The sequence below is a fragment of the Ptychodera flava genome, chromosome 2 (assembly GCF_041260155.1).
Source record: "Ptychodera flava strain L36383 chromosome 2, AS_Pfla_20210202, whole genome shotgun sequence".
Lineage (NCBI taxonomy): Eukaryota > Metazoa > Hemichordata > Enteropneusta > Ptychoderidae > Ptychodera > Ptychodera flava.
Window position 1 is genome coordinate 40,931,583 of NC_091929.1, and position 21,203 is coordinate 40,952,785.

Genomic DNA, 21,203 nt, shown 5'->3' on the forward strand with positions numbered 1-21,203 from the left:
ATTCGGTAAGAATTGCTTGTACATGATTGATGCGCTGTATCCTCTGTCTTGACGATCGTCATAAAAGTGACAGCCTTCACTTCGACCTCTCTGAGGGATGCCGTTTCTTAGATTACATCCGGAAGACCAACGTCCTAGATGGATGACATTTAAGATTACGGTAGTACGAGTTCGATATTTAAAAACATAAAATTTTGCTTAAACTTTCCTCCATTCTTTTGTAAATCAAAAATAACAATGAAAGGTAGCCGTGCAAAAATGGAAGTAGAAAAACAAGCAAACCAGAATTTACTGACATTTGGACTTTCAAAATGTCCACTTTCCCTGCCTGAACAAGATGGGGATAAAAAGAAATTTTCGATTTTCATAAAAGCAAAATGGCGAGTACTTCACTTATTCCTAAAGCTGCAAAATGAGTTTGCACAAGTAGCAGACAAGCAGTATGTAATACTTTGAGATTTTACCGTACCCGAGGTTCATTTTATCTCATAACATTAATTAATATGCAAAACAGAACACCCATATACCTTTTATTGCCGAAGAACATCTTATAGCTTCTACCCCTCCATTTGTTGAAAAGTAATGTTGTTTGTCTCCTGTAGGATACTCATCAAATACGCCATATCGAAGGTGTCCCCACTCATGAACCATGGTCTGAAAATAAAATATCTAGTTATTTTATTCACTTTTTCCATTTCGCTGTCGAAAACATAAAGATCCTGGAACATTCTGTGTCCAGTCTCCCCTGTTTAACCACGGTATGGTTATGCAAGGTGAGGGAAAACAACAAACCTTTCCACCGGGTCCATAGTTATCTTGCACATCGGGATCCAAAATATAATTGGGAGTCAGATGCATATATCTTCCCATTTGACCGCAACCAGGTATGCCTGTGACGTATGGAGTGTTTGCAAGGCCTTGTATCCTAGTGTGATCGATGATGATATGACTCCTGTCATAACTCTCTGTCGTAGCCCTTGTAGATGTCACAGAGTCCGACCAGTGGCTGGGAACTGTGATGGTAATTTGTCGAAAATACGCGCGATTCCTGAAGAAAAATAAAACGTCGTTGGATTATGTTCAGAAGAAAATGAAGGAATAGGCCATGGTCCCTTGCAGAGTACCATGCTGTGGTGCTCTAAGAGAAGTGTACACCTTTAATTGCATAAATGGCTTACAATGTAACAAAGCATTGTGTGATATTTGAAAGACGTTTTTGATTTCCCCATAGACAGTCGAGAAAGTTTCTCGACTGTGTATGATTTCCCATAGACTTGGTTGATTCAATATTCACATCCTAAGACGCATGTATATTGCTCCTCCCATCCTAACCTCTTAAAGGTATACAGTCACCTGTAATCTAAATATGCTCATATATGGTCAAAGGGGCGTTCCTTGGTATTCAAAATGCCCATGTGGGGGCGCTGTTTTAAAAGCCTTAACCCGCTTAAAATCTGTGATTGGTTAGATTTTCTCTTTCCATGATAACTGTAACAAAATTGGAACAAGTGACATTAAACCCTTAAAAACCTGTGTAAGTTGCATATATGTACTTCATTGCAAAATACCGTTGTATTATCATTACAAGAAAGTGTCCTAGGTACATTACAAGACGGCTCTGAACTTTTGAAAATAAATCGTTCGTTGTCTGTTCTGATGTATGAAGAAATTTGCTACAATGTGGCTTCCCGGTAGCAATATTGAATACATCCATTCCATTGTTATGTTATGTTATGCCTCATTCTGATTTCCAGAGTAATGTGATTTTATTGACACACCTTCTGTTAGAAAAACACTTCAAAATGTCAAAGACATATAATCTGAAACTCTGAATTCACCTTGAACTTTGACATACACCATGGGCATTGCCAAACTCTAATCTCCTTTTCAGTAATCAGTGACACTGGAGTTTTGCAAATAACACCAACTTTTCAATTTAGATTATGCAGCTCCTATTTCGTAGAGTTATTTATGTTTGTTTAAAAACAAAAGTCGTCTAAAATATGGGTCAACAGGATTATATTTGTATTCTTTAGCCTACAGTAGATGTATAATTGGAGCATTAGTACGGCACATTTGTCTGAGTGTTTTGATCAAATTAAAACAGAGATTACACAGTGAAAAGTAAATGGTTGAAAGCTAAAACAGATGAGTATCGTATGCATAAAATTACAAGTATAATTGACTTTTGTAGAAGTTCGTTTACCTTTCTGGATAAAATGACTGCTTATGAACAGCATAACACTGGGACATTGGCAGTTGCGACGTACATCTTTTAGATCTGCAGTGAGTGTTAAGCTAAGCATTACCGTGATTTTTTACACAAAAATACGGCTTCTTGTCCCTATCGGTTTATGAATCAGAGGTGCTGTAATGTGACCTTGAACTTACCTTGTCGCTTTGTACAGCTCTGCAGAACCATCGGTGAAGATATCTTTAATTTCATCAATGAGTTTACTGTTTTCTTGAACTCTGTCATCGATACCGATGATTATTCCGATGTAACCATTGTTCTCCAGTTCTAGTTCGTCGGCGGTCCGGAAGCAGTGCCGACCACATCCATCTACGCAGTGCAGCAGCAGCACCATCATCACGACCAGCGGAACACCATTCTCACCATTTCCTTGCGCCTTATTCCGACCCGAGCAAAACGACAAAATATACCGCTCAAGACGGGAACCCTAAAGCAATGAAAAAATTGATCCGTGTCAAAGCACCGCCAATATTTCCGTTACTCTATGTGCCTTTTGCTTCAAAGGATATGACTCGGTTACAGAAGTGGTATATGACTTCATTTCCTTTTCGATAGTCCAAATTGTTCAAATGTATCTAAATACAATTTCTTCGTTAAAATCCCGTTTAGTGTGATCAATTGCGCCCAGTGGATAGGCAAAGTTGACTTGTGAGAGGCTCAGAGCATTAAGGGGGTGCTAAGAGGGGCTCTAAGACAAGGCGCTATGACGGATCTCTGACAGCTCCGAGAGCAGAGCTCCATCTTTCTTCTGAATGCTACCATGAATTCGAATCCGAAAATGACCAAGCTAAACACGAATTTCCCGGACTCTGCCCAGTTTTCCTGTCAGGGGTATCCCGGTACGGAATATTTCAAGACCGATTGTGATCAAGACGGACTGCACCAAGGCCACAATTCATTTATTATTTGTAAGAATAAAAGTTTTTTCACCAGAGATACCTCTATTTGACCCATTTAAAATACGGTTGCTGGTAAAAAAGGTGTTACATTGATTTGTAAAGCCGTGAGGAAGACACGCTAAGAAATTAAAATCTCCCTCCTACAAACATTAAATGAAACACCTGATGACTTTCAATTTTCAACCTGCCAAATATCAAGCTATCAGTCGAGAAATTAAGGCAAATTAAAGTAGAAGGAGCAATTTTGCGCTCAAAAGCACGGTGGTCAGCTGAAGGCGAAAAACCATCAAAATATTTTTGTTCGCTTGAAAAAAGACAGTATGTTAATAAAACCATATATAAACTGATCGAAAAAGATAAAGTTGTAATAGAACAACAACAAATTTTAAATACACAAAAATCATATTATGAAGCACTGTATACTAGTAAACGAGGTCGTGAGAACATAACTGACAGTGTGTTTCTGACAGACCATGAAGATATCCCTAAACTTAATGTAGAGCAGAGTCAAAAATTAGAGGGTGCATTGACAATTGAAGAATGTACAAAAGCATTGAAAGGTATGTCAAATAATAAAAGTCCAGGTTCAGACGGCTTTCCATCAGAGTTTTATAAGATGTTCTGGGTGACAATTGGAAAATTCGTCACGAGGTCATTAAATCAAGCTCTCCATTCTGGTGAATTCTCAATAACACAAAAAACAAGGTATAATTACATGTTTGCCAAAACAAAATAAAGACAGGCAACTTTTAAAGAACTGGCGACCAATAACTCTATTGAACACAGATTATAAGATTGCATCAACAGTGTTAGCCAATAGAATGAAAGGTGTGTTACCCGATATTATCCATGAAAATCAAAAGGGGTTTTTGAAAGGGCGATTTATGGGGAAAATACCAGACTCGTCTACGATGTTTTATCCACCGCCAAAGAAAAGAATTTGCCAGGTTTAATGTTGTTGATCGACTTCGAAAAAGCTTTCGACTCAATAGAATGGGACTATATGTTAAAAGTACTGAAATATTTCAAGTTTGGTGAAAGTTTCTGTAAATGGGTAGAAATTTGTTATAGAAATATAAACAGTTGTGTAATAAATAATGGGAACTTTTCACAATTTATCGATCTTCATAGAGGAGTTCGACAGGGTGACCCATTGTCGCCTTACTTGTTTATTACAGCAGTCGAGCTTTTTGCAGCCTCAATAAGAAGGTCTCACCACGTTAAAGGTTTTTACATAAGTCAGAAATAATTCCTGCTAGGTCAGTATGCTGATGATTCGTTTTTACTCTTAGATGGTTCACAAAGGTCATTGCAGGAGGCCCTTATTATATTGGAAAAGTTTAATCTCTGGTCTCTGTCCAAACTTTGAAAAAACTAAAGCGATTTGGTTTGGTTCAAAAGCCTGCTGTGGGGAACAGCTGGAAACAGAACACAATATTCAATGGTCTGAAGAACCTTTCACTCTAATTGGAATCACCTTTGATGCAAAGCTTGAAATAATTGAAGAATTAAACTACTTGCCGGTTGTCAGTTCAATTGAACGCTTGTTAAGTATATGGGCGACAAGATCTCTGACTCTATGTGGGAAAATATGTGTGGTTAAAACATTGGCAATACCGAAGCTCATACATATTATGTCAGTCCTACCAATTATGTCCACAACTCTCGTAAAAAAAGTGAATGACGTTCTCTTTAACTTTATATGGAACAACAGACAGCCAAAAATAAACAGACTAAGATTATGCTGTGATGTGCAAAATGGCGGTCTGAACATGTTAGACTTGTCAACATTAGCTAGTTCTTTACATATTACTTGGATTCATAGATTAATGTGTGATAAAGAAAGTCAATGGAAGGAATGGTTTAAGGCTGTTAGTGGATTTAGTGGTCAGTGTCTCCACTATTTTACTCCACCAATTGCAAGGAATGTAGCATCAATATATTTTAGTCAAAATAAGTTCTGGAAAGATACTTTGATGACATGGTCTGACCAACTGAAACAATTGAATCAAGATGACGAGGATAGCGATCCAGTCACACAGTGCATTTGGTCCAATCCAAACATTCAAATCGATAATAAATCAGTGCATTATGTTAAGTGGCACAGACATGGTATCTGCAATTTGGAAGATTTACTAGATGAAAATCACTGTGTCATGACATTAATCAATTTAGTCATAAATACAATATACCACAATCAGAAAGGTTGAAGTTCATAAGTATTATTGATGCTATTCCTAAGCAATTGAAAGCAAAAATAAAAAATAAAACACATAATCGATTAATAAACCAGCGTTTTTCAGAAAAAATATGTAGGAAAGTATATTTAAGTCTTTTTCAAAGTACAGTTATGAACAAAGTTAAAACACAAGTCAGTACGACCAAGTGGATAGAAAGATTTCATGTCGGTGACCTAAAAAAATTCTTTCCATTGACCTTCAAAATTACAGACGATACTGCCCTGCAAAACTTTCAGTACAAGATTCTTACACGTACAATAGCTACCAATAAATTTTAAAAAATAAGAAATGTAATCACAAATGACAAATGTACTTTTTGTAATGAATGGGTGGAAGACATAGTCCATCTTTTTTTTGAGTGCAAACATATTCTTCAATTTTGGAGTGATGTAGAATCGCTTTTGCTGAAAAATTGTAATATTCCAATAACACTGATTCCAGAGAACGTTATATTGGGAATTATAACGAAAGATGATACTTTCACTGTTAATGTTTTAGTAATTTTAGGTAAGAAATACATATATGATTGCAGAAGATTGCACAGAATACCAAAGATTCAACAATTTACAATATGGGTACAAGAAAGAATAACAGTAGAAAAACATAAACATAAATTAAGTTTCTTTGATAAAGATGACACGGATTCAAAATGGTCAAAATTAAGTCTATTTTGCCAGTAGAATTTTGAGATTTTAAACCGAAGCACTGTCCTGCTTTTTTGTTTTTTTTCTTTGTTTGGTTTTTCCTTTCTGTTGTTGTTATTTTTTGTTTTGTCTTTCTTTTTCTGAAAGCCAATAAAAACATTAAATAAAAAAAAAATCAAATTTTCATATGAATGAGGCGTACTATGCTTGCTTACGATGGTAAGAAAGAGTAACCATCGATAAAAGATACGCAACGCTCACATTGACAAGATAATTCATAAGTTCCATTGTGAGAACGTGACTGTCAAAAGAAGCGACACGGGTTTTAGCGTCTGACTTCGTAGACGGTAATGAGTGTCGGCTACAAATCCTGTCACAAGCTGCCAGTTAAAACGCATCAACTGGAGTTGCTAACTTATCTACGCTTTTTTATCCCGTACCGGGCGTATCCCCATCGTTCCATCTAAGAGGACACGCAAACTGTCCCCGTGTACATTCTGGGTAACCGAGACTAACGTAGTGGCAAGTTGGTGTGGAAGCATAATCAACCATAGTCAAGAAGCGATGTTTTATTATGAAGTCCGTAAAAAGCTATGAGTGCCAAATGGATGTTTTGCGCTGGAATAAAACAAACATTGCAGCGATGTAAGAGAGCCGATACGAATCTTAGGTACTTTCTTGTAGAATTATCACGCGACTGAGCTAATATAGCTGAGCTAATATATCTGCTTTCGTGTCTTCCCACTCAGGATTATACACAGAATTGACCCGGACATCTTTAACAGTATCAGATCACTTACATTTTCAGGTTTTGATTTGATATCCACTAGATGTGAGGTCTTGTTCAAAAGATACTGTGTGGGCCACGCTGTCATTTTCATTACAAAAACATGACCTTTCACACCCTTTATTCTAAAAACAGTACTTGTTGTGGCGGAATGCAGTTTTTCCTCGAAATGACGTGATTGTAGATTCCATTGACACGATCTTGTGAGTTGGTTTCGACAAAAAAGCAGGATGTAAAGTCCTCTCTTGGCAAATAGACTTAGTTGGATTTCCGGCACTATAGAAAAACAAAGGCTATACTTATTGGCCCCTTCATATTTCTTTTATAATTTCTTGTATATTTATTTTGTATGAACTTCCCTAACCTCAGTGACAGTTCTGGCGACTTGGTTTCACATCTTACTTTGTAAGAAGTCTGTGAACATGGTAAAACATGCAGCCTATCCTCTTTCAAAGTGAAAAAGTGCCGTGTTCATACATGCAAGTGAGACCGCATATTTCCCCACTCCGCGTTATGCTGTACATGACGACAAGTCTACGAAGTGGGCCTAAAATCGCGTACTGTGTGTACACTCTAATTACAATGTACGGTTTTTACTCCAATACATTAACCAATAGTAGGGTTAACCCTTTGAATGCTGTAATTTTTCCCACCAAAATTTTAGTGCAACATTTTACCAATTTTTTTAATTTTTCTGTAATGTTTTTGATAATTTTTAACCAAACGGATATCACATTTCATTGCCTACAGTTTATGATCAAATTTTTGACAAAAATTTGAAAAAAATTGACTGAGGTATATTTTTAAAGGTGACAAAAATTGACTTTGGCGCTCAAAGGGTTAAGCTACCCCATGGGAAAACAGGTTTTAATAAACTCGTTCTTGTTTTATTGGTGCCCCAATTTATACTCAATAGGGTTCTGCATAAGGGGGTCAAACCACTTTAAATATATCGTTAAGATCCAGCTAAAGTCGTAAATGCACTCTCTTAAAGATCCGTTTGGAACATTGCTCACCTTGACTAAAAAGTCATGTTGAGATATGGTAGCTAATCTGAGGTTCAACCTCCACGACCGAAGCATAAAATCTAGGTCTTTCTCCCGGGCTCATGCAAAAGGGAGGCATCGTCTGATTGGTCAGCTCGCATCAAAGCTCTACTGCTATTGGCTACAAGTGACAGGACGCTCGTCGATAGATCAAATTACCTTGCTTGAATAGAACGGAACATTACATACACAACACCAGAACAGTGAAAGCGGACTGCACTTTTAGCTCATTGCGCGTGCGCACAGTCGATCGTTTATAGGCGCAGCCCGGAATTTGCGTTTCTAATGTTAAAATTACAATTAACGCTATAAAGAAGTGTGTAGAGATGGGAAAATGGCTGCTACCTGCAGGCATTTGATGGCGACTACAGCCGAATAATTACAACGTCAATTCCAAAATGAAATAAGGACATTACAAATTGCTGAGAAATCTTACTTTCACTAGTGATCGGTAAACAAAGGTAAGTGCTTGCCCTGTACGGTATCACGGTTGTAGGGCTGACATCAGTGTGCGAAATTAACGTCGGTCCGACGGTCCAAGACCGACAGATTTCTCGTCGGGCCGAAAGTTTTTAGCAACATGTCGGTCCTTATGACCGACTGAAATTTGGAATAAATGATGAAAATTTCTCCGTCAAGACCTGTAACAGATGCTGATGATGACTAACTCTGAATCATGCGATTCAGACTTGAATGCCATTCATGCACCTATCAATGTTTTCCACCGTTGAAGTACGGGGCAACAGGGAATATTGATCGCACTTCGAGTTCTGGTAGTGGGGAATTCGATCTCTATGGTACGCCAGACGGGGAGGGGTGGGGTTGACAATATTGCAAACTGACTCCATTTTCTTTGCTTTGATTTTTCATTGAAGCGTTCAAAACATCAACAGTTCATAGAAGAGTTTAAGACAAAAACCTACTAAGAGAACAGTGCTGTTGACTAATCATATTTGGTTTTGAACATGGAGGTATTTTTACCTCTATGGTTTTGAACTACGCCCGATACAAGGACTAGATGTTACACGACAGCCCAATTGTGCTACTTGCAGTCGGCAATCAAATTCACGTTTCGCTGTGTTTGTTTGTGGACCGCTAGAACATCTTGCTTGCTCGTTGGTCTTTAACCAAAGTTCACAAGGCCGACTGTTACCACGATATATCGACGTGATAATAAGTATACATTTTATAAAACAGAGCGGCCTTATCATAACAGTTTTGTCGAGTTGCACGATCCGTCGTGTATACTCTCTGAGGCTTCAAATTGTTTCGATGTATATCGATACCGTTTTACGACAGGCATGCAAAACTCACCGTCATCCTGGGCTGTAGGCCTAAATGTCGAAAAAATACGTCTTTTAAGATTTTACGGTATCATTATCTGATCGTGTCGATAGTTTTCAGCAGTATCGAGTGTCTGTCAAACTTTTCAGAGTCATTTTGATAACTTTAAGCTTTCAAAGGGCGATGAGACCCAGCAATCGCTCAGGCAAATTTTTCAATCAAAAAATATGCATTCATTTCCGCGAGTGGCGTTTGCCATTCATGTTGTCTGCAATTTCAATAATCGAGAAAAAGTTACGATACTTGTCCTTTTTAATTAAAAGTATAACTTCATCTGGTTCTTCATGAATGCAACAGAGGCCACATTTAAGCATATTTATTTTTTGAAAAATGTTGAAAGTAATCCATACGTCATATCAAAATACATACCAAGTATTTTCTCCCTTGTTTAAAAAGACGTTGTAATCAATGTTTGCATAAAAAATTATTCATACACCTATGACTGTTTTCAAGGTACTAAGTTATTCACTCACTCTTCTACCACTCGCGTTGGCTAATTTCAGAAGTGATTTTCAGCTTGCCAACCATTTTCAAATCACAATATCACATGCCCTGGTGTAGTGTACATTTGTACACAGCAATGTAGAGAACACCATTCCCCGTAGAAAGTCATGAAAGACAAATTTTCTCAGCCACATGTAGCCAGTGCATGAGCCAGTATTCCCCGGCCCCTGGGTGTTTGACATCATTTTATAGTCCGAGAGTGGGGGATTGACATGGCTAGAAAAAAATGTCAAATTTTCCTGTTAGTCCCATAGTCCCCCTCCCCCGTGGTGGAAAACATTGATAAATGTGTGCGCGAGAAAGATGAGGGCTGTGATCTTTTTCAGATTTCAGATCATGTAGATGAATGATTCATGATCATTCACTTACACTATTCTGCATCTATGTGAACAATAGTCCTTTTGAGTGAATACTTACTGACTCTATTGATAAAAGGACATGAAAAATTAAATATTACAACATTCAAAAGCATAATATTGGTGCAGAAGTTTACTTTAATGGTCGTTAACAACTGCATTTATTGAGGACCGGCAGTTTTCTGTAAGGACCTGAAGCTTTGGCTTGGTGCAGGTCCTTATGACCTGAAGCTATTTTCTCTTAATTTCGCACACTGGCTGACATACGCCTTGATAATCGGCATCATAATTCGTATGGAAAAGGGGCGCATTGGAGAGAGAGAGAGAGAGAGAGAGAGAGAGGAGAGAGAGAGAGAGGAGGGAGAGAGAGAGAGAGAGAGAGAGAGAGACGTGGGGGATAGGCACAGAGACAAAACTTACCTGCACATGTAGCTGTTGCTGGTTAGGTCGCGCAACTACAAGTGAAGTGGTTGGATGATCAGTCTTAAGCTTTATTGCACAAGGGCGCCCTCATCGAAGAGATTGATGGGCCTCCGTTTCAAATCACCGAGCGCGATCGAATCGAATGAATTTAGGAAGAAATTGGTTCCCGAAATGAAAGTACAAGGTGTGAAACTGGCTAAGTAAGCAGTGTTGTCATATTTACCAAAGAGCAAACTTTTCTCTCGTGCTGAAGCTCCGAAACAATACGCAATTCCCACAAAATGTTTTATGTGGATTCAGTTGGCCATTGTCTTTCTGACCTTTCTTTTTATACCAGTCACATACCAGTCATATCAGAAACAAATATTTTTATGTTACAATGTCATGACGTTTTGCGATATAGGAGCATATCCGTTTGTAATTATGTGTTAAGGAAGTTCGCGCCTTGAAAATGAAAGAATTCAACTTTTGCTCAATCTTTTCGGAAGGAAAGTTCAAGTTTAACAATCCTCTTTCAAAAATCAAGAATGAAAATCGGGGTAAGGCCAAAAAAGATAGTTTCCGGTGACCGCGCGCGTCATTTCAGAACCTGCGCGTCATGTCTTTTTTTTGGGGGGGGTGTCACATACTAATCCGTATAGCTATCCTTGATATCCCTGTTTGCATGTCCAAAAATGCTAAAAAGAAAACGAAGTGTTATGCAGCCAGTGATAAAAGACAATAACAGTTGCATCAATAGTGCCAAACCAGTATTGTAACGAATAAAATTAAAAACAGAAAGAAAAAAAGTAAAAAGAAAACCGAGTCGCCACATCACTTTTGCTAAATGTCAAGGACCAGAAACGTTTTTTTGCCTAACCGTGCAAATTTTGGTATTACAGAAACAAATCACCCAATATTTGTCGAAATTTGAAATTCAAAATCTCTACTGGGGAGAAAATGTAATTTCCGATTTTTACAAAACTAACCCGATAAAAACTGTACTTACTTCATAAGCTTCAAAATGAGCCCCCACAAGTGGCAGACCAAAAGAATACTGTGAAATGAGAGAGTCCAAATATCCGTCTCCGGGGCGCGTAGGCGTCACACTTGGTGTAAATCGTTTTGTACAGAGAATCATCAAACTTGATTTCGCTACTGCTCAGCACTAAGTCTTGAATACAGAGAAGTGTAGCGATTAATGTCCGGAAGTACGTCCGTCAATAAACCTGTACAGATATACCACACTCCATTTAAACGAAGTGAAACTTAGATTTCACGAAAGGCTATCTTTGCACTACAGATTTCGAAACAGTAAAAGTTCAGGAAGAAAAACAATTTCTTGCAAACAATGCATGACAATACTGTACACGTGAACAATATTGCCGTGGGTCACAGCAAACTAGGTCAAATCAGCGTTTGTAGTAGTTAAGGGGGTGTTCATACATGTGTGGGCTTCTTCAATATTTACCAATAAAATTTGCACTTTTAACAATACTACCTTCTTCTGAAATAAATCTATTTCTTAGTACGCCTATTGCAATCAATCAAAGGAAACGGAAGTATCACATTTACAGATTGATTTTTTTTCAAATGTAAACATTCACCGTATACACCGTGTGTTGGAATGATAAAATCAACCAAATTGTTTCCGTTCGAAGACATCTTGAAAATAATCTAGGTAGAACATGACGTGGGAACAACGATATTGGGACTCTGAAACTTGTAAAATGAATTTGGCCAAGCGTTCGCGGTGCTCATTTTGAAGTTTGTGGAGTATATGAAGTTATCACCGGCTTATTTTTGTAAAAATCTCAACGTTACGATAGAATTAACACGGACATGATGGCCATTTTGAATTTCAAGAATCTGTAATTATTGATAATTAGTTTCTCAATGAACAAATTTTGCACGTTGACCCGTGAATTTTATCCTTGATTTCAAAAGGGACTAGTTTAAAGTGTTCTTACGGAAAGCTTTAGCAAAGATTTGTCTGTCTATTCTAGGGCGCGTACTTCCTTAATGCAAATGCAAGCTACGTGCACATTTACTGGTTGAGTTTACCATTTACTTAAATTTGGGTTCTCCTGGAAAATGGCCTGTGATTCAAGGAGATCAGGTCACCATCTGGACTGAAGACGCATAAATCACTTGCAACTTGAGAGGCGCAAGTTTACACTTGAATATATGTCCGGTTATGTATCCGTTCCGTAGTGCGTAGGAGTGTTCACAAAAGTTGGCAAACAAGAAAGTCAAGCAAAGGATAGATTTTTACATTTACAAAATACACCGGTACGGTCACCCTGACTGGCACATCGCTAGGATCAACCAACCCATCAACCATAAAGAGCCCCGCTTGACTTTCAGCTTTGAACCAATCAGGCTGCCGTAGCGGCCAAGGGGTTTTATCTGAGATGTCCCCAACCGGCACAGCTTCAAAGTTTCATTTAAGTCTACTTGAAGTGGTGGCTCAAAAACTCAAAACAAGACCCAAAAATTTGATTTCTCTACTATCGATAAGCCCTGTCTGAAGGATTTCAAACTAGGGACTTCGGCAACTTCAGCCGGCAAAGTATTCCAGAGAAAAACAGTATTTGGGAAAAATTATAGTTATAAGTTTCAGTTGCAACCTTAAATTGCAGGAACTTATAACGGTGCTTAGAGGCGTACGGCGTGGTGCAAACCAGAGATAGTCGGAAGCTGGAATGTCAACAAGATTATTGATTATCTTATTATCCAAGTAGGAAATTCGACTTGTGTCCTTTATAATTAACCTAAGTTCCGATCCGATCCGATCCGAAAACTTTCACATAAAGTACCATTGTAGATCAGGGTTTTACATGACGCGCATTTCTGCGTCCTTTACGCATAAAACCGGACGCAGGACCCCTCAAAAACTAAACCACGCGTCCCTTGGGACGCAGCAATATCTGTTGCTGGTGTACACCTTGCGAAGCTGCTGAACACGTAAAACACATCCCAGTAAACCTTACCGACCCCGTACTTTAACCCTTAAAGTGCCGCGTCGGTTTATAAACGACACGGCATTCTCGCTCTCAGCGCCACGTCGGTATATAAACCGACAGTGATTGCGTTCTATGCTTATGCCTAACTTAGCTATGCATTGCCGAACTCAGCCAGAAGGAGGGTATTCCTGACCCTTTGAACCCAGTTTAGTACCATATAAGGACTAAAATAATGACATCATGCAGCCTAACAATCGAAAATTCCAGTAATTTATGCGAACTTTCTTCAAAAGAGGTCAGCGGTTTTCATGAATATTTAATCAGGTCTGCAGTTTCACCCGTACGCGGATACGGCCACAGTGCATTGAACGAAACACGTACGTACGTTTTGAAAGCTTTACCATGCCGTAGACACGGAAGACAACTATATTATGCCAAGCTACTGCCCTCTGGGTGATAGAAATGATAGATTTACAGTTTTTTTGAGAATATTTTATGGAAAAATGACGCGATTTGGTGACCAAATCGATCGCGATAGTGAACTTCGAACGTATCGGCGGCCAAGATGGCGGCACTGTGTGATGCCTAACTCTCGACATGGAACCCGAGGTTAAGGTTTTCGAAGTCCAAAACATGCAAGATTGAGAAATTTGTAAGGATTCGGTTAAATTGAAGTGTATTTGTGAATTTTCAAGCGTTGACTGCCAAAAAGCCCCTTTAAAACTGTTGATATTTGACCTCCGGCCGTCCTGAAGCGAGACGGCCATAACAGTCGACCCGGTTTGTAAATGAAATGTAGTTGTTCTGAACTGTTGACATTGCGAGACATTTCCTACGTGTTACGCATTTTTTTAACTGAAATAAACCGGACATGAAACTTTTTTCTCGATACTTAGTGGTTTCTTTCCATTTTGTGGCGGATTTTGTGGCGTGCTTGTCAAAAAATGTGATCAAACTTGGCGAACGGATTGACTAGTATGTATGGTAGTACGAGTCCGTGACTCGATAAGCCACAGATAGTTACACACGCGTACGTGAATTAAACTAATGTAAGTTGGGTCAAACACCAAAATTAATCGATAAAAAGGTTAGTGAAATGTGTTTTTGTCTTCAACTCTTCATTATAGTTATACAGGCGGTTCAAACTATACAGAGTCAGTTGAATATGCCCTATAGTTGTGTGCATGTGTTGCACAATAGTTACCCCTCCATGTACAATATGGAACCTTGTTGTCTCTGTGTATGCAAATTAATACTAATTGAACACAGTGAAGACCATGGCATTGATAAACTATAAAACATTTTTGTGAAATAAATTGGACCCCCATATTTTGATGTAGGACTCCCATTTTCTAACACCAGGAGTCCCAGGGACTCTCAAAAGTTAAAAGTGATGTAAAACCCTGGTAGATGTATATCAAAAACGACAGTTTCTCTGATTGGCCGTATATAGGGAACGTGGTCGTATTATACTTTGGGGCGAAACTTCAGTGGGGTTCATTCCGGCGCCACAACTCTGTATGTGAGACAGTCTTAGCTTCAGCAAACATCTTCTAACTCTCAGCTGTATTAGAAAAACAGCTACGTTGTATAGATCAAGTGCAATCAACTGTCAGATATCGGTCCAGATAGAGTTGCCCTACGCTTGTTTACTGTAACCACGTGATAGAGGGACCGTGCTGTAATCAATAAGTCGGTGACTTTGAAATGTGTTGTGATACCAAAGCTAATCGTTTACATTGTGCATACAGAGTGTTACACCCATGATCTCACACACCGAATTGAAACCATGTATATCACTTTCAGCTATTAGGGAGCCGTCATTATTTACTGCCTGAGGGTCGGAGGAATGTCATAAGAAATTCCGAAAGTTCGAGTAACCCACCCCGACCCCGCCAACCATGATGAATTTAAAGCCCCAATAGCTGCAAATGTGTAATACACCGATCTCAAAATATCCTGAGTTTCCCAAGAGTTTTCTTTTAATAAGACCTATTAAAGACTGAAACACTGTCATAAGTGTCGAAAGTGGCACGTATATTCAAACGTTTTAACATTATTTTAGATTTCCCGCCATTTTCAAAAATAATTATATGAGAGAGAAAATAAAGATTACAACAACAAAATGTTGACCAACGTGTCTTGGGCATTTAAGTAAATGGCATCATTCTTGCTTCTGGTATGATCACGATGTGAATGTGCACGAAATACTGTTTTTTGTAATTTTCTGTGAGGCGCCATTTTATGAGTGTGGCACCCGTTTATTATTCAACCTCGTAAAAGGTGTAGCCATGGTCCAAATCAGTGAGCAGTGATACTTCAATACACATCCTTCAGTTAGCACATTTACACGAACCAACTTTGGTTGAAAATAAAATGATGAAAATAATGCATAAAATTCGCAGCTATTGGGGCTTTATTAAGTAACACCCTCTCTGACTCTGAATTTTTGACTGACACCCTACTTAGAAAGTTAAATACAATACACGTATTTGTAAAATTTTAAAAATACAGCAATAGTAAAGACCGTTCAAATCCTGATGTACCCTGCTTCATCATAATCGGTTATCTCATGACAGTTGAAAAGGAGAAACCAACGAAATAAAATTCAAAGTCACAAAAGTAGAGATATAAAAGCCCACGCTATAACCAGTATCTAACCAAATAGTATATTGTTTAATTTTTGATGGGTATCATGGACAGGGTTTTCTGACTGGGCAGAATCTGAAAGTACAGGGGGGGAGAACACACGAGAGGCTGAGGGGGAAGTGTCAGAGGGGTGGTTACCCCTATCTTGCATGGAAATTTTTGAGAAATTGATGTGTGCAATAGTGCAGTCTGGTGTAATATGAGAGGTCTTTTTAATTTGCTTTTTTAATAGTAAAACTGTTCGAACACCCAAAGCGGAAGAACACGAGAGGGAGGGACCCCTCTCACATCGACAATTTTGAGATATTGATGTTTGTAATGGTGCAATCTGGGAGGTGGTTCAATTTATTTTGCATTCGGTAAAACTGTTGAAAATGACATTGAACACTGATAATTTTATTACATTTTTTGCATGATCAGTGTTTGAGTCACAATAAGCTTATTCAACCCAGAGATTGAAGACCAAAGAATATGTAGGAATGAAAAATCTGCGACCTTTTTGTTTCATTTCTCAAGCTGCCAGCTTTTAATGAAAAGCCTGAATATGTTATGTTTAAATGTCGAAATGGTTATTGAAGTGAGGTCAATTAAAATATATGTTTCTGTGATAATAAAGGATGAATTCACAACAGACCAGCAGGGTTTTACATCACTTTTAACTTTTGAGAGTCCCTGGGACTCCTGGTGTTAGAAAATGGGAGTCCTACATCAAAATATGGGGGTCCCAATTTATTTCACAAAAATGTTTTATAGTTTATCAATGCCATGGTCTTCACTGTGTTCAATTAGTATTAATTTGCATACACAGAGACAACAAGGTTCCATATTGTACATGGAGGGGTAACTATTGTGCAACACATGCACACAACTATAGGGCATATTCAACTGACTCTGTATAGTTTGAACCGCCTGTATAACTATAATGAAGAGTTGAAGACAAAAACACATTTCACTAACCTTTTTATCGATTAATTTTGGTGTTTGACCCAACTTACATTAGTTTAATTCACGTACGCGTGTGTAACTATCTGTGGCTTATCGAGTCACGGACTCGTACTACCATACATACTAGTCAATCCGTTCGCCAAGTTTGATCACATTTTTTGACAAGCACGCCACAAAATCCGCCACAAAATGGAAAGAAACCACTAAGTATCGAGAAAAAAGTTTCATGTCCGGTTTATTTCAGTTAAAAAATGCGTAACACGTAGGAAATGTCTCGCAATGTCAACAGTTCAGAACAACTACATTTCATTTACAAACCGGGTCGACTGTTATGGCCGTCTCGCTTCAGGACGGCCGGAGGTCAAATATCAACAGTTTAAAGGGGCTTTTTGGCAGTCAAACGCTTGAAAATTCACAAATACACTTCAATTTAACCGAATCCTTACAAATTTCTCAATCTTGCATGTTTTGGACTTCGAAAACCTTAACCTCGGGTTCCATGTCGAGAGTTAGGCATCACACAGTGCCGCCATCTTGGCCGCCGATACGTTCGAAGTTCACTATCGCGATCGATTTGGTCACCAAATCGCGTCATTTTTCCATAAAATATTCTCAAAAAAACTGTAAAATCTATCATTTCTATCACCCAGAGGGCAGTAGCTTGGCATAATATAGTTGTCTTCCGTGTCTACGGCATGGTAAAGCTTTCAAAACGTACGTACGTGTTTCGTTCAATGCACTGTGGCCGTATCCGCGTACGGGTGAAACTGCAGACCTGATTAAATATTCATGAAAACCACTGACCTCTTTTGAAGAAAGTTCGCATAAATTACTGGAATTTTCGATTGTTAGGCTGCATGATGTCATTATTTTAGTCCTTATATGGTACTAAACTGGGTTCAAAGGGTCAGGAATACCCTCCTTCTGGCTGAGTTCGGCAATGCATAGCTAAGTTAGGCATAAGCATAGAACGCAATCACTGTCGGTTTATATACCGACGTGGCGCTGAGAGCGGAATGCCGTGTCGGTTTATAAACCGACGCGGCACTTTAAGGTTAAAGTACGGGGTCGGTAAGGTTTACTGGGATGTGTTTTACGTGTTCAGCAGCTTCGCAAGGTGTACACCAGCAACAGATATTGCTGCGTCCCAAGGGACGCGTGGTTTAGTTTTTGAGGGTGTCCTGCGTCCGGTTTATGCGTAAAGGACGCAGAAATGCGCGTCATGTAAAACCCTGGACCAGTTTTGTCCTAGATCCTGTGAAAAGTTTGAGAAATTGATGTGTACTATGGTGCAGTGTAGTGCAATCTGAGAGGTATTTTCAATTTATCGTTTACCAGTAAAAATGTGACCCAAAGGGGAGAGCACGAGAGGGGGGTTTCCCCTCTGGCATCGAAATTTTGAGAAATTGATGTGTGCAATGGTGCAATTTCAGAGGTGTTTCAATTTATTTCGCACAAAAGTTGAGTATAACTCCCTTCTCCCTCTCTTCACTTTGAGCAACCCCCTTGAAGTTTTCTATTTTTCGAGTGACCCCAAGGCCATAAATAATGAGGGCTCCCTTAAACCCGGGCTACTATCCCCCTAGACTGTCAACAATCCCTTGTGTGCCTTTTTTATAGTCTGTCGCACATACGGGGTGCGGGTTAGCAAGCGTAGCGCCGAAGGCGCGAGTCGGGAATACCGCAGGCATGACCGCGAGTGCCGAAGGCTTGAGGCCATACATCTACCCTCGACCAAGAAGGTAAAATAAGGCCATGCATCGACTCAGCCGTGTCAAGTGTTCCTGCAGCGACGAAAATGATGCAAACGACTGTCGACAGTCTCCTTCTCGTGCATCAAAAAGTTTGGGCACTGAAGAAAGGTTTTGAAAGATTCGATTATCCCACTCTTCAACATAGCAACAGATGGACGTCTTCTACGATGGTTGCAATATTTGATCTTCGGTCTGTCTTTGGATCATCTCAGAAATAGCCTTGAAAAACTAGGGTTCTTATTGATATTGTTGGGCATACTTCTTACATAGTTAACTTACCTAATTTAATTTTCGTTTCCATGCCACTCTTTCATTATTTACATGTACATGGGAGCAGTGGGCTTTTACATGTCGAATTCCGTTTTGTTCACAGACTTGAGTTCTAGGTTCGTGACGGTTGATCAAACAGCGACCACTGTGTCTCTATAATCGCCTTTGATATTTTCGTGCCTTCCAGGATATCTAATCCGGAAGTCAGCAGGTTTTGAATCTTACCAGTGCACATTGCAAATCCAATTTAACTTCACATGCCTTCCACGCACAAATTTTAAACAACAACCAGTAAATCGTCATTTCTTCGATCTCGAAAGGATATCAGTCGAAAAGATACTTCACTTAATATTGTTGCAATAAAAATGATATGTACGCGCTAGATTTCTGCGTGAACGCATATTTCCACCAATAGAAACTTGTTAGTTAGAGTGTCTTATATTTGTATTAAAATATTGGTGAAAGTACTTTAAAAAATGTATCAGTATTAAGGAATGTGTGTTGTGTATTTTTTCATAGCTATATTAAAAAGTGGTAACAAAATGTGCCGAATTTCACTGTGATATTTGCGTTTGACACCAGAAAGGCTGACCCCTATGATCTTTCCATACGGCATGACTTGACTAGCCATCAGAAAGCCTATCAGATGTCATCCTCAGTCATGTTTGGAAAAGCTTGTGACCTTTTCAAAGGTTAAAAGTCTGTTAGTCAACAGCATATAAATCAACAAGAGCGATGACGTCATGTTACTTTCGATAGCAATTTTTATCTTTATAAAAAGAACCAGATGCGAATTTAATGTGCTTTTGAGATAGCCGCCTGCAGTGGAAACTTTGTACTTTCAAGTCTGTATGCAAATAGGGCATCGTCGATTTTAAGCGGTAATGAGCGCGAACGGGTTAGGGAACAACTAGTTCAGTACAAAATAGGCCTATGCCGATAACTATGTTTGCGCATGTCAAAACCTAGACAATGGTGCCGTTCGGTCATTGGTCAATGCAGTAATCAATTGAATTTAATTGGTTAAGATAAAGGCCATCAGGATCCTAAGTGTATGTATAAATACGACAGGCGAATGTTCTAGGTATGCTCAGTTTGAATCTACACTCAAGCACAAATCAAGATGTCTGGACGTGGTAAAGGAGGCAAAGCAAAGGGTAAGGCCAAGAGCCGATCCAGCCGTGCTGGTCTGCAGTTCCCCGTTGGTCGTGTACACCGTTTCTTGCGCAAGGGCAACTATGCCCAGCGTGTCGGTGCTGGTGCTCCAGTCTACTTGGCTGCAGTGCTCGAGTACTTGGCCGCTGAAATCCTCGAGTTGGCTGGCAACGCTGCCCGTGACAACAAGAAGACCAGAATCATCCCCCGTCACTTGCAGTTGGCTGTCCGTAATGACGAAGAATTGAACAAACTCCTCGGTGGTGTCACCATCGCCCAGGGTGGTGTATTGCCAAACATCCAGGCAGTACTCTTGCCCAAGAAGACCCAAGCCAAATCCAAGTAAATCGTATGCCTAGCATACACATACCAAACGGCCCTTTTCAGGGCCACCACATCCTCAAAAAAGAGAACTACCGTAATAAGTCTATACTATTATATTGTTATATAATGATAACCACTTCCCGAGAAAAACACAGAACACTAGGATGTTACAATTGCATAAAGGACATTTGAATCATTGAAAAATGGCATATCAATTTTCTTCTAGTGACGACTACGCCATCGGCCTGCATAAAATGATGTTTTCGGGCCAAATATAGCTCATCACGCCATGCGTCTGTCCTATCCAGGAAGTCGCAATACTTCCGACAGAGTCGGAGTCAGACAGACGCATTGTCATTGCCAAACTAATGATGCTAAACTCAGAATGACAAATCAAGAAATGTTCAATACCCCGACACAGGTGTGAAGCGGTACGGTATCCGTGTATAGTTTCCCATGGAGTGTGGTTTGTACCTCCATGAGTCTCCTAATAAACCAAATGTTTATTTGACTTCCTCTGTTTTGTTCCTTCGTCACTAAAATAGAGCGTACTACGTATCCACACAGGGTCTGGCAAGCAATATTGGTCTAGAAGTTATGAATATGATCAATAAATGTCTTGTATTAATAAACATTTATTTCATTATACAAGCCTTACCTGTGT

The 21,203-nt window shown here is 39.2% G+C and overlaps 2 protein-coding genes across 2 annotated transcripts in view; one reads left to right on the plus strand and one right to left on the minus strand.

Moving 5' to 3' along the window:
- The window catches only part of LOC139120717 (calcium-activated chloride channel regulator 1-like), a 53,352-nt gene extending 42,816 nt beyond the window's left edge, over positions 1-10,536 (minus strand). The window contains exons 1-5 of the mRNA XM_070685256.1: positions 10,495-10,536; positions 2,392-2,681; positions 793-1,048; positions 528-654; positions 1-134 (exon numbers count right to left, since the gene is read on the minus strand). Coding sequence (XP_070541357.1) covers positions 1-134; positions 528-654; positions 793-1,048; positions 2,392-2,591 — 717 coding nt within the window. The 5' untranslated portion in view covers positions 2,592-2,681; positions 10,495-10,536. The remainder of the gene's footprint in view (positions 135-527; positions 655-792; positions 1,049-2,391; positions 2,682-10,494) is intronic.
- Positions 10,537-20,168: 9,632 nt separating this feature from the next.
- On the plus strand, positions 20,169-20,850 carry LOC139148520 (late histone H2A.3, gonadal). The gene has a single exon (XM_070720013.1). The coding sequence runs from the start codon at positions 20,184-20,186 to the stop codon at positions 20,559-20,561; it is 378 nt and encodes a 125-aa protein (XP_070576114.1). The 5' UTR covers positions 20,169-20,183; the 3' UTR covers positions 20,562-20,850.
- Positions 20,851-21,203: the final 353 nt, after the last annotated feature.

What these genes read in the sequence shown, in the direction of transcription:
- LOC139148520 (XM_070720013.1), top strand. Translation starts at nt 20,184, where the DNA reads ATGTCTGGACGTGGTAAAGGAGGCAAAGCAAAGGGTAAGGCCAAGAGC.